The sequence below is a fragment of the Podarcis erhardii genome, assembly GCF_964252035.2.
Source record: "Podarcis erhardii genome assembly, chromosome: 1".
Taxonomy (NCBI): Eukaryota; Metazoa; Chordata; class Lepidosauria; order Squamata; family Lacertidae; genus Podarcis; species Podarcis erhardii.
Window position 1 is genome coordinate 108,272,735 of NC_138497.1, and position 16,246 is coordinate 108,288,980.

At 41.1% G+C, this 16,246-nt stretch overlaps 1 protein-coding gene across 14 annotated transcripts in view; it reads right to left on the reverse strand.

The window, feature by feature from the left end:
- BAZ2B (bromodomain adjacent to zinc finger domain 2B) overlaps positions 1-16,246 on the reverse strand; it is a 183,416-nt gene that overhangs the window by 3,721 nt on the left and 163,449 nt on the right. For 12 of the 14 annotated variants that reach the window (XM_081870115.1, XM_081870106.1, XM_081870118.1 and 9 more), the window contains 10 exons: positions 15,573-15,635; positions 12,977-13,121; positions 10,647-11,320; positions 9,193-9,457; positions 8,857-9,012; positions 8,287-8,447; positions 7,107-7,417; positions 6,579-6,714; positions 3,895-4,041; positions 322-587 (listed from right to left, as the gene is read on the reverse strand). In XM_081870115.1, coding sequence (XP_081726241.1) covers positions 322-587; positions 3,895-4,041; positions 6,579-6,714; positions 7,107-7,417; positions 8,287-8,447; positions 8,857-9,012; positions 9,193-9,457; positions 10,647-11,320; positions 12,977-13,121; positions 15,573-15,635 — 2,324 coding nt within the window. The remainder of the gene's footprint in view (positions 1-321; positions 588-3,894; positions 4,042-6,578; positions 6,715-7,106; positions 7,418-8,286; positions 8,448-8,856; positions 9,013-9,192; positions 9,458-10,646; positions 11,321-12,976; positions 13,122-15,572; positions 15,636-16,246) is intronic. The other 2 variants (XM_081870108.1, XM_081870111.1) reach the window with 1 other exon arrangement.

The window sequence follows — 16,246 nt, forward strand, 5'->3', positions numbered from 1 at the left end:
AAATGAATGGGTGCCCCCCTTTAAGAACAAAAGGGACACGGGGGGGGGGGGAGCCATGCTTATCTTCATGCAGACCATCACCCAAACACCATTTTCTCCACATCAGGCTGGAGGAGAGGTAGCAGGGAGGTAGAATGATGAAGTTCATTCATTCAAGCTTTTACTCTACCATTGGGGTCTCCTCCACCTCTTTCTTACAAATGACTGGGACAGACCCAGGTTTAAACAAATAGGTCATCTGCTGCAGCACTGTGTGTACTTGGAGGGTTTCAACTTGCCCATAAACAAAATTTAAAATGAATATACCCAGCCAGCCAATACCTGCATATAGCCATGTCCTTAGATTCATCACGTTTAGCTTTCTTCACAGGAGAAACACTTTCCTGTTTTGTTGGGCTAACAGAAATATTTTCATCCATCTTTCTCTTCTTAGAGTCCATTTTCCCTCTTTTAACAGAGCTGCTTGTAGATGCAGAGTCCTCTTCTTCCACTTCTGCTGCTAATGGCAGTTTCTTGCCTTTCTTATGCTCGTTGCTTTTCTTCCCTTTGATCTGATTTTTTTTCACTTTTAAAGTTTGACCACTTGCCTGTAGCAGGAAGAAAAAAATCCCAATAAATGAAGACAAAAACTTAATGGCCAAGCAAACATGCTTGGAATGCTCCCCCCGACCCGCCCCCCCTAAGGTGAATCTAGGCACATCACTGTTTTCTTTTCACACGCCCCTTCCAGGATGCCCTCCTACCAAGAAAAATTATCGGCCCTTAGAAATGATGGGCATATTCTTACTGCATTTACCCTATAAGTCAGTGGCCAGAATCAAAAGCACCACAGGCAAAGGCTCTGCTTCTACAACGGGGCTTTTCAGCTCCTCTGTCCAGCAGAAGGTTCCCCTCCCCCTGCCTTCCAAAAACCCTGAAGCAGGATCCTATGAGACACAAGGAGTGCTGGTGGAAATAAATATCCCTTTTCCTGTGCACATACTGGTGCTTCCTGCTTGTGAATGGGGAGGGCAGGGAGACGTTACATCTGGTCTGTTTAAAAATACATGAATATTTCAGACAGCAAAATATTTGGGTGGCGGTAAAAGAGAGCTTGATTTATAGAATCCTCTTAAAACCAGGCCAGTTTCAAGGCCACTCTAGAGTTCTACAGACATTGCCAGACAGATTCCCTTTTTCTCAGAGTGTTCAGTCTTCAAAGCAAAAAAAATTTAATCACTATAACTGTTGTGACGATTCAACACCGCTCTATCAACTTTAAACAAAGGCTGTAAATTTGCAGTAAACAACAATGTACCAAATGGAAGCATGTAAATGGAAGTCTGTTTAACATTTTTACTTTAGATGTGGAACAAAGAGCACACTAATTAAACAGGCGATTGATACTAAAATGGAAGAAGCTGCAAATGAAAAGGAGACCAAAGGGGGTAAAAACCACCAATAGACCCAGACAGATTACAAAACAATGCTTAAGAAAGCTAAGAAGTGAGATTCTATGTGACAAAATAAAGAGCCGTATTCATCTGAATCCAACTAGCTTAACCATGCTGTTCAGCATAAAATTGGGGGGGGGGGGGAGCGTTTTGAGAACAGAGAAAATATTATACAAAAGTTATGGCTAGAAAAACACACCCCATGATTTAAGGTTATATACACAAAAACATACAGTCAATTAAGGATAATAGCAGATGTCTTCCAGGAATAAAAGACATTTAAAATAACTATTAATTGTAAAGATCCATGTTTTTTACATGAAATAATAACAAAAGCCTTGTAGCACCTTAAAGACTCACAAATATATTACGGAATAAGTACTCATGGACTACAGTGCACTGCAGAACATCACAGACAATCTTGCTTCTTTGCTACATCCACCTTCATTATAAATGTGGATAAAGGAGGTTTTGCTCTATGCATACATTGGGAGATATCCAACTTTACTCATGCTCAGAGAAGATCCACTATTCCAATGAGACTTTTGTGAATATAACTTAGTTGGATCCATCACTCATAGCAATAAAAAGAAAAATACATTCCTTAACACTTAACTTGTCTATTGCATTTTCTCTCTTGCCACTTAGGAAGTGTTCCCTTTTACACACTATATATCGTTATGGACACAAAACATTTTGCATGTACTGTACCTCTAAAAAAAAAACTGTTTAGGGAAGCTTTTAATATCTGAAGGACTATTGTATTTTAATATTTTGTTGGAAGCCATCCAGAGTGGCTGGGGAAACCCAGCCAGATGGGCAGGGTATACATAATAAATTATTATTATTATTATTATTATTATTATTATTATTATTATTATTATTATTATTTGAAGAGGTCCTGAATGGCAATAGGAAAATGCAGAAGACAAATTATGTGTAGATATATCTAAATTTCTTAGTTATCATTTTCTAATCCTAAATTCACATTTCCAACATTTCCATGTCTGTTTGCAATTATAAAAAAAACCCTCAGAAATTACATCAGTATTTTAGCACGTTTCACCTAATGTTCATTTTTTGCATGCAATTTTCCTTAATATACATTTTTTACAAGCAATGCTCATAATATACAGTGGTACCTCGGGTTAAGTACTTAATTCATTCTGGAGGTCCATTCTTAACTTGAAACTGTTCTTAACCTGAAGCACCACTTTAGCTAATGGGGCCTCCTGATGCCGCCGCACCGCTAGAGTACAATTTCTGTTCTCATCCTGAAGCAAAGGTCTTAACTCAAGGTACTATTTCTGGGTTAACGGAGTCTGTAACCTGAAGCGTATGTAACCTGAAGGGTATGTAACCCGAGGTACTACTGTAATTCATTTTGTATGCTATTTTCACTTATATATGCATTTTTTATAATCCTCTGTTGTTGGGAGAACTACATTATAAATTCAGAAAAGGATAGCTGTATTTCAGTTCACACATTCATTTCGAGAGGTGCAAATTAGCTAGATTTGCATTAAAATGTGAACTGAGCCAAATTTATTCCCAGTACTTATTTGCCAAACACTGACTATTTTTTCAATGAAGTAGCAGCTTGAATGGATGTTGCTTCAACACACAATGGCCTATATCCAGAGGAATGTGCACGGTTCCCACACACATCAGAATGATTGTCAGAGGATATTTATGCTTCTTCAGAAACTACCCCACAATATAAATAAAGCAGCACTTAAACAATGTCAAGCACAGAAGATGCATACTTTTTATACAGTCATACCTTGGAAGTCGAACGGAATCTGTTCCAAAAGTCTGTTCGACTTCCAAAACGTTCGAAAACCAAAGCGTGGCTACTGGTTGGCTGCAGGAACCTCCTGCAGCCAATCAGAAGCTGTGGAAGCCCTGTTGGACATTCGGGCTCCAAAAGAATGTACACAATCCGGAACAATCACTTTGCAGCATTCAGGAGCCAAAACGTCCGAGTTCCAGGGCGTTCGGGATCCAAGGTACGACTTTACTTATCAACGGGTTCACAAGATAAAATTACAATATAAAAACACAAAATAATCAAAATATAAACAGAAACAGCAAAAAAACCCCGCATAACCCCCCCCCAATAAATACAGTTTAAAGCAATTTAAACCCATTTTTAAAACATTTAAAAACACAATTAAAAAGCAGTTTAAAAGAATGTAAACAGTACTCTCTGCTGGGCAGAGAATTACCAGATAGGGAAGCATTTATTCAATTTCTCCCTACGTTTTCAAGTCTTCCATGTATCATAGATGAAAAACAGAGGCATGTGTGAATGGTCACCCTATCAGAACATTTAATTTTTTTATGGACAGCTAAGTTTTGCAGAGTCTATGTGCAATTACTGCATGCATGGCAACTGCTGGAAAGCAACAGAACACTGAACTGGAGAATTTCCAAGGATTCGCCTTTAAGTTAGAATTACCTTTGCTATGCAGGCGGGACAAAACCAGTCACCATCTGGAATAGTACTGATCTTGGGTCTATGGCAGTAGGTATGGCAGCCTTTGTCACAACCATCACAAAGGAGAAGAAGCTCCTCGTTATCTCCTTTTCGACATATTTGGCAGTACTACAATACAGGGGAAATACTTTAATTATGGCATGTAGAAACATTCTATGCACGTATTAGAGAATAAAATGCAATTGAAAACTTAAGAAATTCTGAGTGTCTAAGGTTATATGGCTTGTTTACACCAAGTGTGGAGCCAGAGAAGTACAGAAATGGCCAGTCAATCAAACATTTTTCTTTTCAATTTTTCTCTTTATTATAGACCACATTATAGACTAAATAATATATTTATTACAGATTAAACACTCTGTTAGGGATTCGCTCTTTACTTTAGGACTGCTCAGTGTGGGGGAATTTTAGGAATTTAAATAATTTTGTAACTTTGAACAGTATTATTTCCCAAGACACTTAACACGGACATTCTACTGTATAGTGTGACTGCATCATACACATGGGTTACATTCCAGGGATGGCATGTATACACAAAAATGCATATACTCAAACCACCCCTGAGTGAGCATCCTTACCTTCTGGACCTGGCACATTGAGAGGGCCTTGCCTCCACCCCCCCCCCAGCTTAGGCCTGCTCAGCGCATGGGCTCTGAGATTCTCTCGTGAGATCTTACAGGGCCACTTTAGTTCTCGGGACACCTCACAAGAGCATCCCAGAGCACACGCACCAAGTGGGACTTGCCCGGTAAGCAAGGCAGAGGAGCTTAAAAGATCTTTCTATGCCAGGAAAACACAGTGCAAAAAAAGCTTTTAAGCTCATTTAATTTGCGTGGTGTCAACTGCCTGGACTTTCAACTGCACAAGGCTTAAATCACACAAGTTAACTGCGCATAGGACTCAGCATGTGTAGTTCTGCTGGTGCAACAGGATTTCTGTTTCCTGTCCTCCCACCATGCACCCCCAACATCTGCTCTAGAGTGTCCCCCAACCCCCTGGAGCTGATTTTTCGGGCACACATGGGGCTGGATAGGACAGGAGAGAGGGGTGGGTCTTGCACATATGGAAGACCATCGCACCAGCAGAGCTGCAGCAATGGATATGTCCCTACGTATTTTTGCTATTCTCCCTTATTCTGATATGGAATCTCCTAGGAACAGTGTGCTACTCCTTTTTCATCTTTTGTTAGATTTGCAATAATTAGGTCAGACAAAAAAGCGAATGCGACTGTAATCAGACTAATGTAGGCGGGGGGAAATCAGGGGGAAAGCACTAGGAAATTTCAGATTATCAACATGTGGATAGTGAACAGGGTCCACTGTGCAGAAAGTAGATGTGCATTACAGAACACCAGCAATTCCAGTATCCTCAGTATTTTTTTTCATTTGGCCAAAACATGAAGTAAATAGATGCTGATTTCAGAAGCCACACATCTAATTTCAACAGATCTAAATGCCAGAGACCACATGCTATTCTGTGCACAGAGCTCGTCTCCTGATACGCCTCATGGCAAAGTTAGGGAATCATGAAAATAACATGCAGAACCCAACGCAACAAAGCATTCTTTTTTGAGTGTTTGAGGTTTAACTAGGGAATGACAATTTTGTGTGGACTGCTCAAGTCCTGGAGCTCAACTCAGAAGATCCCCATGCTTGCGCTAAAGAGTCACAATTGTCATCAGTCCCAGTAGTAAAAATAGGGGTGTTCACTTGCTGTTAAACAGAAGCAATGTTTACACTTTGGGAATGTGATGGGATCCCCCCCCCCCAATTTCGTTTTAATCTCAGTGGAGAAACACAGTACAGAAACTATAGCATTTATAATGCCAGTGGAAAACTGTCTTAAGGTAAGAAGCAGCAATATTTATTTATATTACCCATAATATAGATAAAATGTATGCTGGTAACTTCTTGGGTTATGTTATCAGGTAAACAGTAGGTTTATAAGTTTACAGTAAGTATAAAAGTTGGAGAAAGAATTAGTTAATTCAACAGTTCATATATTTCCATTGTTTAATTGTTAGCATTTCCCATTCATTGCTATAGTATAAAAAGCTTAATTTTCAGAAATCTGATGCCCAGGATTCATGCAAAATCTCTTTACATGCATTTGCATGCCTTTCATGAATATGCAATTAACACAGCAGTGCTTGTTAATTTGTCATTTCTATGCGGAGACGGACATTTCAGCCTGTGCGCCTGTACACTCGTCCAATCTGCACATACAGTTGTATTAAGTGGGCATGCAAAGAAGCCATGCACATCTTTTAAGCATGTACTTTGCATCTCATCTTTCTGAAAAAGCCTTTAATTGCAGTCTTTGACACTGAATCCCCATAATGGCAACACAGAAGGGGTCATTTTTTCATTAGCATGGTGACCTCTCCAAGAGAGGGGCACAGAAATGGCCATTCTAGCTTTTGGTTTTTGGAATACTAAGGTCAAAATATACCAGCAGAAGGGCTATTTGTCATAAGAAAGTTCAGAATGCTGAATTTGGCTACAAGAGAGCACAGCATGTGAATCAATGTAAAATGCACAATTTAACTTTTGTATTTTTCACAGGCAGCAATGAAAGATACACTATCAATTGAGGTATCTGGAAAAGGAGGAAAATAGGATACGTAAAAATCAGTTCACAACACTTACAACTTTCATAATAGATTTTTCCCATGCTATTGATTTCTGTAACTGCTGAATGCACAGAGCTACCTGTGCAGCACTGCGAGCTTCTGACAATGCCCTTCTCCATACCCTTAGCCCTGGAGCAATATCCTCTTCCATTCTGCATTGAAATATAGAGAAATTAAGCAGGTCACATCCATTTTCATCAGTTTCTGAACGTGGAACAATCATTGTCACATCGAAAGCCAAGCAATGACAAAAACGTACACAGCCAGTAAGGGTAATAAGGCTTAAGCAACTAAATTTGATGTAGTGCACAGACTGTGGCTACGTGCCTCAAAGCTTAGTCACAACCAGTTAAATGTAGGATAACTTTGCAGGATTAACATACATAACAGGGGGAAAATAAATCTTACAAAGCACCATGCATAATAACGTGATCCGTGTGGATCAAAGACATACAAGAAGATACATAGATAAACACACAATAGAAAATAGGCTCCAATTAGCAAAGAAGCACAATAATTTTTCAAGTTAATCTCAATAACCTACCCGTCACCATCACCACTAACGGATGGTGCAGGAGCAGGGACAGTAACTGTGCCCACATTATCCAGTTTGATCTGAATGGTGGTACTTAAGGGGCTCTTCAGATACCTTCGCTCTATGTTCCGCTCCAAGTCAGCAAGTCTGGTTACAGCTATATCTAGAGGGTTGTCACTCTTCCGTTCTAGAGTACTGCTACTGCCTTCTTCTCCACCAGCACAATCACCATCACGCTTCTTGTGTAATTTAGTAATTGATTTATGTTCATAATATACCAGGTCTTCCCTTTCCGATGCAGGATCAGGGCACATCCAACCCTACATTTCAATAGAAAGGTTTCACATGTTTGTTTGCTACTGTAACCACCTAAGAATGATCAGTGGATTGTTTGCTTGAGTTAGCCCTTACACTGCGCTTCTGTTTCCAAATGCTCTCCAGGAGACCAGAAGCTTCTTTCCTGTTTTGCTTCGACTGGGATAACGTTTACTTTTAAAGAACAGAGCTTTACAGCAGCAGTATTCTCTCTTACATTGTTTTGCACAAAACAGGCCATCAGTAAGACAAATCTTACATGAATGGTGTCCCTGGATCACACCCACAAGCCACTCACAGCATGGAAAGAACATACCTAACTCAAGGCCCAGCTTCACAGTTCTGGCAACTTGTACCTTTTTAAAACCCTGCAATAATTTTAAGAACCCAAAAGTGGCCAGATACATAAATTCAGATTAACCACTGGTGACAACTAATGCTATCTTATTGATTGCCATGCCCAATAATGATGATAACTGGAATCCTAAGAGCTACCTAAAGGTATAACCAAGGCATACCTCTTACTCAGTAGGATTTTTGATTACTTCTTAAACAGAAGGCCACCAATGATTAGTTAAGTCACTGGGCTCATGGAACTAGCAGCATCATGCTTCTGATCCTGACTCATATTCCTTCTCTGAAAATTCTAACCACTGAAATGTCTACTTTATGTATGAGTCATTTAAAAAGGATGAAATCATCTTAGTCTAGGTGATATTAACCTAATGAAACTGTATTGGATTTTTGCCCCCCAGAGATGTTACTGAGAAAAGCACTTATCCTCAACTGTAAAAACAGCTGCTCATAACAGTTTTGAATTATCGCTTTTTGCAATGACGTTACCGAAGAGAGGTTTTACTGAAGCACATTTTACCTTGATTTGCAAACTAGCTGATGCCACTCTTCTCTCTAAGTCTTCCACCTGCTGAAGAATAGCAATATCCGTATCCATGGCTTGCTCTTCTATGGACCAGTTTTCTACAATATCCCGTGTTACCTGATTTTCATCATTTTCATTTACTTCAATAATTGCAGCTGTATTTGGGAATCAGATTGGGTTTCTTTTAGTACAACTTCAACCTAATCAAGTTTGCAAGGTCAAGAATTGCTTCCTGGGGCAAAACATGTATTACATAAGAGGCCAATGACACCGAATTATAACAAAGGAAGAAAATCAGAACTACAGTCTTTCAACAACATTCCATTTATATTTTAAGAGACTCAAATTGTTTGAAAAGGGGTTGGGGTAGTATAGAGAGATAAGACAGACTGAAAAATCCATATAAAAAAGTTGAGAAGTCACTAATTACTTAATAATTGCCTGGATGAAAAGTACCAGTTATATGCCATTTTGGCTCATCAATGCAATCTTGAAAAATAGCAAACATCTAATCATAATTATGTAATAACACTACAAGTGAGTGTGTTTATTTCAGTTACATACCATCTTTATTCTTGAGGCAGGCTACAGTAATATAATCCATATGTTTTTGTATTTGTTTCTGTAAGGCCTTTTCTCTAATTCCCCTGAGATGCAACACTTTAAGCAAAGCTTTTAGATCCTCTGGGTCAATAATTCTCCACCAGCCAAACTGCATTTCTGAATCAAAACATGGAGACAATATTTATAAGTTCTTGAAATAAAACACACCTTTGGCAACATTAAAACTCCTTGGCTTGGATCTAAAGGTACGTCTACAAATGCACCTGAGGCTTCACTTGAAAGTGTTTCCAAGTGGTAGTCAGAAGTTATACCTTTCTTGAAGAATATGGTACTTACCCTCTGGGATGGGCTTTGGAGCAGGGTAATCAACTGGTTTGGCTACTTCAACCACAGCAGAAGGTACAGAAGCTTGTTTCTCAGCTTGTGGCACGGGGGACTCACTTTTGCTAGGTGTCAAGAATGAATTGCCATTGCCTTCTGACAACCCTAATCCTGACCCCATACTAGGCAAAGGGGATGAAAATTGAAGATTTGAAGTAATCACTCCAGTTGGCCATCCACAGAACTGAAGTCCCATTACAGGCAATCCTGTCTTCATGGGCTATGCAGGGAATATTTTGAAAAAATAAAGAGCCATTAGTTCTACTGTGACTGTACTTAGAAAACCGAAACCTGGAACTGAATGCTTTAGTACCAAATATGTTACAAACATATAGGAATTCTTGACTCGTAAATCATTTTAAAAGATAAAGTGACTACAGCTGATCACTAAAACAAAATAAAAATAAATCACACAATATTTGAATACCAAATTGAAAGATTAAGAAATGTTACTTTATGGCTATAAAACTGCCATACATGCTTTTAAAAAAATCAATATTCAGTGACATCAGTTTAAAGTACCATATTACAGTCATGCAGAATTTTGCCCATGAGCAAAGTTTTTTTTTTTTTAAAAAAAAAAATCTTGCCATGAACTCTTCCTCTTTCTAGAATGGTCACCTATATATGGTGTTTTGTTTTAAAGTTCTTCCCATTCCGGTTAACTGCAGCTGCATCTCATGCATCCAGCATTAAGAAAAGTTTTTGTGTGCTGGATAAAACAAATTGAGCTGATTTAGATGCAACATTATGTGCATGAGCCTCAGGTTGCACGAGCGACCCCATTCCCTTCTCCTCCTGTGGGGATGCTCACAATGAGATTTAGGGTAATATCCAAAGCTCAGCACATGTAATTCCGCTGGTGCAACAGGACTTTTGTTTCCTCTCCTCTCTCCACATGCCCACAAAATCCTTGGAGACAACACCATCTGCAGTAAATTGCTCATGGATTGATCAAGCAGGAAGAATATGTTATAATTCTATCACATAATTTTGAGTAACAGATAATACTCCTAATAGAATCAATTCACCTTAACACTGATAGCTGCCCACATTGTAGGGTTGCATTCAATGTAGCAGTAAGGAGATCGTTCCATCAGCGCAGTCATTTCTGCTTGTCTGATGGAACAATCTCCCTTCCGTTCCATATGCTGCTCTGGGGCTTCTCCTGACCCTCTGGGGCAGATTTAGCAAGGGCACAGGGGGTGTGCAGGGGAGGAGGGCGGGGAAAGACCCGCTGCACTGGTGGGAATCGTGCTGGCTTTGGCTAGTGCAACAATTTAGTTTAATATGGCCCTTAATTTGCAGCTCTTCACCTCAATACGGAAAGGGGAAAGAAAACACCACTGGATTTTGCCAGTATGAAGAATACAAGACTGAACACTTTTAAGCTACAATTTAATACTTACCTGAAGAGGTGATAACGCAAATGGGCTTAATCCCATTGGACTGGGGGAAGAGGCAGAACCAATAATTGGGGATGGGACAGGTGAGGGTGACTTGGATGGAGGATGCGAATGAGGAGTTAGTGAAGAAGAAGAAGCGGCAGCTGGTGACTCTATGTGGGTAATGGATGTGTCATCACAAGGAGTTCTAGGCAGAAGGCTGAACCACTGTCTGCTCTTTTCTGTAAGAGTCTTTAACAACTGGTCGTTTGATATTAATGGGGAGCTGTAAAATTTCCCTGGTCCAGTTGAAGCAGAATTAAAGAGATTATTCGGATCTGACTTTTCACCACTGCTTTGTGATACACAGGCCTGGTGGCTGCAGAGTGAGGCTTTGGGGCTGTTTTGATAAGGCAATGAGCACCCATTTGCTGCACTGCCATTGGCTTTCTGGGCTAGAATTTCTGAGTCAGGAGGCATTTTTGCTACCTCCAACAGCTTGCTCAACTTTGAAAAAGAGCCAGGCTTTTGCAGGAACAGATTCGTGCTGTCCTTCTCTTTGAGATCTTCTTTCTGATTACACTGGTTTGTGGTTAAGCAACTTAATTTTTCTTCCGAGGTTTCAAACATTTCTTCTTTGATGTGAATGCTTTTGGCCTTTTTCAGCTTCTCTTTTTCTTTTGCAATTTCCTCCAGACCTGCATGCAGAGAAAATGCTCATTAAATTACCATCCACGATGGAACCTTTCTGTTAATTACAAATTGCTAGAAAAACGATGTTGTCAGCTACCTTCACACCTATTTGGAAAACGTACTCCTGATTTACAAAGTAGGTTTAAAATGGGAATAAATATTTACTGTTTGAACTGAAAATGGGGTAGGATTTCCAACTATCTCATAATCAACTGTCGTAAACAAAAGTTTATAACCAACATGCCTAAGGCAAAGGGGTGGGTTTGACCCAAAACGTGAAGCAAACCAGAATCTTCTCCATTTCAATGTGGACGTGTAACATCTGAATGTACACCACATTTATGTCGAGTTCTTCCTGGCAGACCAAAATAGATCTGTGTATGGAATTGATTCCCATGCACAGACACGATTCTCTGGATTGGGGTTTTCATATTTAAGTATTCTGAAATACATATAATCAGAAACTTTATTAGCCCTCTGCTTAAAAGATGAAGGGCCTATTTTTTTTTTCCTGAAGGAAGGAATCTGCCACCCCCACCCCCATAATTTCCCTTTTCTTCTTCTTCTAGCCCTTTACCATGTGTCAACAAGCATTAATAAAGAATCTTCACAAAGAACAAAAGAAAAGGGAGAGTGGCAGGGAAAGGAGCAGACCGACAGCAGGGAGAGGAACTGCTCTACACGGCAAACCATTTGCTCGCTTAGTTTCTGCATCACTTAGTGCAGCTGCATAATTACAGATAAGTGGAGGTCAGTGTTTACGGTCTATGACTGCTGACACCTGCAAGGGTGTTTGCATTTTCTGCAAAATTTGAAATATGATTTTTTCTTTGAGGGGGAATATAACACTGCTTTCATCTTTTATGCCTTCTTCTCAGCAGTTTCTAAAGGGTTCATCCTTTGTGGTGCTGCTGCTGCACCTAGGCATTAACAGTAAGAGTAATTTGCAAAAGGAGCAGATTTACAGGAAAGAGAAGTTTGATGTGCTTGCAGCCCCCATTCAGTCCACACCATTTCCCAAAGGCTGTCCCTAATTAGATTCCATCTCTATGTGTGGCTGCTAAGATACAAGCATCTCATAAGACAAGTGTTTGCTTCCCTTGCAACGTTTCTAGTGATGTGTGCCCAAGGTATCACGCTAGAAACATAGCCGCAGTAAGTTTAAAACAATGGATTGGGTAGATACCTGAAAGTGGAGACACTCATTGGTACTCCAGCCATCAGGCAGTAAGCTTTGGGAGCCACCACACAAACATACTGTTATGTACGGTTACTTTGCTGTGAGAGAACAATGCTTCACTATGTGAACCAGAGAAAGCAAACAGAAGGATTGCTCCAATGGGAAGCTTCAGCATTTGCAATCTTTCCCTGCAGCGACACTAAAGACCTTCATTGATAGCTTATCCTGGGCAGACCCTTGCTGAGGGAGAAACCCTGAGCAAAACCTTCAAATGATCTAGGACTCAGCTACACTGGCAAAGAAAAAACGCTTTGCGTGCGTTGTTTTTATGCATTCTAACACTGTGACAGCAGATGGCGCTGTGGAGTCCCGTTTTTTGCTTACCCAATTTCTCATACAAAAGTTTGCAATGTGTTCAACTGAAATGCTTCTTTGATGTGTCTAGATCCAGCCCTAGTCAATCCAAAAACTACCTCCTTACCTTCTCCACTTTCCATGCCTTCAACAAAAACCCCCCCGCACTGGGGCAAAATCCAATATCGACGCCTGTAACGATCCTGGCCAAACATCATTGAACGTAAAGAATGGGAAGCTTCAAACAGCTTTCTTCTGTACTGATTCTGTTGCTGTTGAGTTTTAAAAGAAAGGCACTGTTAGGGTTACAAAGTTTTTTCTTCAATGTTAAGCCAAAAGGTTAACCGGACGTTGAACAGACGGGGCCCCTTACTGAGGTTTTCGGCTATTTCAGAAACCACGCCTTGATTCTGCCTACCCCTACCCTTTAGAAAACCAGAGTCAAATTGGTTATGAAGTATCCAGGGCCAGAGGATCCCATTGTGTGGGGTGAGGTTGCCACCTTAAGCAGTGGAAGCCCCTGAGGGAGCACCCCACAGGTACGCCCCCTGCTCTGCTACTGGCAGAGGTGGAAGGGCAGGTGGAGTAGGGAGCGGCAGCAGCAGGTATGCTGGCGCTGGTGACGGCAGCATGGCACTTCCAATTTCACCTCAAGCAGCGAAACAGGACACGCCGCCCCTGAAAGTATCGCATCAGACAGATTTGAGCCAGTTTGAAAGCTGCCTTCTGCAAGGCTGCCTTCTGTACTGTATTACGAACAAAAGGACCAATGGTCAATTCAAAGTGTTGGTGCTGACCTTTAAAGCCCTAAATGGCCTCGGTCCAGTATATCTGAAGGAGCGTCTCCTCCCCCATCGTTCTGCCCGGACACTGAGGTCCAGCTCCGAGGGCCTTCTGGCGGTTCCCTCACTGCGAGAGGCCAAGTTGCAGGGAACCAGGCAGAGGGCCTTCTCGGTGGTGGCGCCCGCCCTGTGGAATGCCCTCCCATCGGATGTCAAGGCGATGGACAACTACCTGACATTCAGAAGACATCTGAAGGCAGCCCTGTTCAGGGAAGTTTTTAATATGTGACATTTTAGTGTATTTTTTATCTCTGTTGGAAGCCGCCCAGAGTGGCTGGGGAAACCCAGCCAGATGGGCGGGGTACAAATAATAAATTATTATTATTATTATTATTATTGCACGACAGCAGATGAAATCTTATTAATCGTGCAACACAACAAATGGTGGGTGGGTGGGTGGGTGTGCATGTGTGCGCAGTGGTAAAACTAGCCAGGCCAGGGTGATACTGTAGCTGCTGATGTGAAATTAATGAGCTCTTTCAACTGACTCTGATAAATAAATAGTGCTCAAATAAAATAAACAGATAAACCAAGTTGTGCCTGAACTCTTGGTGCTGTCGTGATTCTGACACTTTCCTGCTTTAGCTGAAGCAAGGAAGCTGAGATAGAACACAAATCATTCATCTTGACAGGAACAGCTGGTCAGGGACAATCACCCATCCGAAGCATGGATGAGCTGGAGGCAAGAACCACAACACAGTGCTGCTCGCTTGAGTTGGATATGCATCAGGCCTGTGTATGTGCACTACTGCAAACCAAGCGTTGGGGGCCAATAGTGGAAGGATATGAACCAGGAAATCCAAGAAATCAGCTTGTTGTCTGATCCTAAATTCCATTTGGTTTTCATTCTACCACTGGGATCAGGAAGCAACTCCCCTCAGTTTCAAAAACAGCTTGCTATGCAGCGTTGGGTCTGCTGTTCGGAAAAAAACACAAGTCTAAAGCCCTCTTTGGCTCACAAACTGTTTTCACAGTTCTTTTGATCCTGGCAACTGACTTTCACATGAAAGATGGATGAAACAAGGAGCACTATCAGTGCTATAAGGTGCAGTGGTTCAGCACACCCAAGATCAAGGATGAGGTACCTGTTGTGACCCTTCAAATATCGTGGGCCTCCAGCTCCCATCAGCCCCAACCATGATGAATGGAGCTGTAGTTCAGTAACATCCTGCACCCTCACTAGGACTCCCTGGTAGTCCATATGGCAGACTAGGGCATTATCAGTCATGCTATAAAAGCTGCAGATTATACAGCGACACAGTGCAATCATTTTATTGTAGCACTCTTTCAATACCCCTGGTTTAGCACAACATCACATCAGTCTCAGCCATGAAGGAAAGTGTCGTTTAGATTGAGCCTTACATTCCTGCACTCCCTTTATTTCTTCTCATAGGTTTAGATTAAGTTAGGATGCTTCCAGGCAGCTGTTTATTATGGGATGGTTAATGCACAAGTACACATTTTTCTCCAGAGTGTCCAAATAAGGTTGGCATAAACCCCCTGCCCCCAATTTAATCCAGATTTGCCCCTTCTGGGGAAAATCTAGTAAGGAAAACAACTGAAATCTGTTGGCAATGAATCATTCGTGATATCTGAATGATGACTTATTAAGCCCCCACCTGGAAGCACCCTCAGGTCCAGGGCTAGTCTTAAATATTTTGCACCTAATACTAATGGCCCTTCTCTTTGCACAATCCATACTAGAGCCATTCTGTTTCTTTCTGTTGTCTCACTGCAAGGTTGACCCTAGTTAAGCCAATGCAGTTAAGTCCAATTATTTCAAATGAATACTAAAGACCTATTTAGGGAAAATTGTCAGCTATCTAAATAATGCACACTTAAATAAAAGGCGCAAACTTTTAATTTACGGAGGCAGCTTACCTTAGTCAGTTTGTCAATCTGTTTCTCTAGCTCCTCCACACTTGCTGTCTGGTCCCCATCATCCTACCACCAATAAACAAAATGTGGTAGGGCATTATTCACTGTATACTAATCATGTTTTTATAGGCTGCTATTGTAACATCAGAGGCTCATGGGATATGCCTTTAAAAAATCAATAAAGCTTAACAAAGACATGTATTTATCATGGGATCTTTAATCTCTGCAACAATTTCACACACCCTAATTCCCTTAGCCAGGCACAAGTATGACAGATGAACAGGTATGGCAGCCTATGCTAAGGCTGCAGAGAAGACCTCACTGGCTCACAAGCCTTGGCTGTATTTCCCCAAAACTCAGAGCTTTGACTAATGGCTTGGGCAAGGATGGAATGCTGTGCTAAATGGCCACAGTACTTTTTTAGAAGAAGAAGAAGAAGAAGAGTTTGGATTTGATATCCCGCCTTTCACTCCCCTTCAGGAGTCTCAAAGCGGCTAACAATCTCCTTTCCCTTCCTCCCCCACAACAAACACTCTGTGAGGTGAGTGGGGCTGAGAGACTTCAAAGAAATGTGACTGGCCCAAGGTCACCCAGCAGCTGCATGTGGAGGAGCGGAGACGCGAACCTGGTTCCCCAGATTACATGACTACCACTCTTAACCACTACACCACACTGGC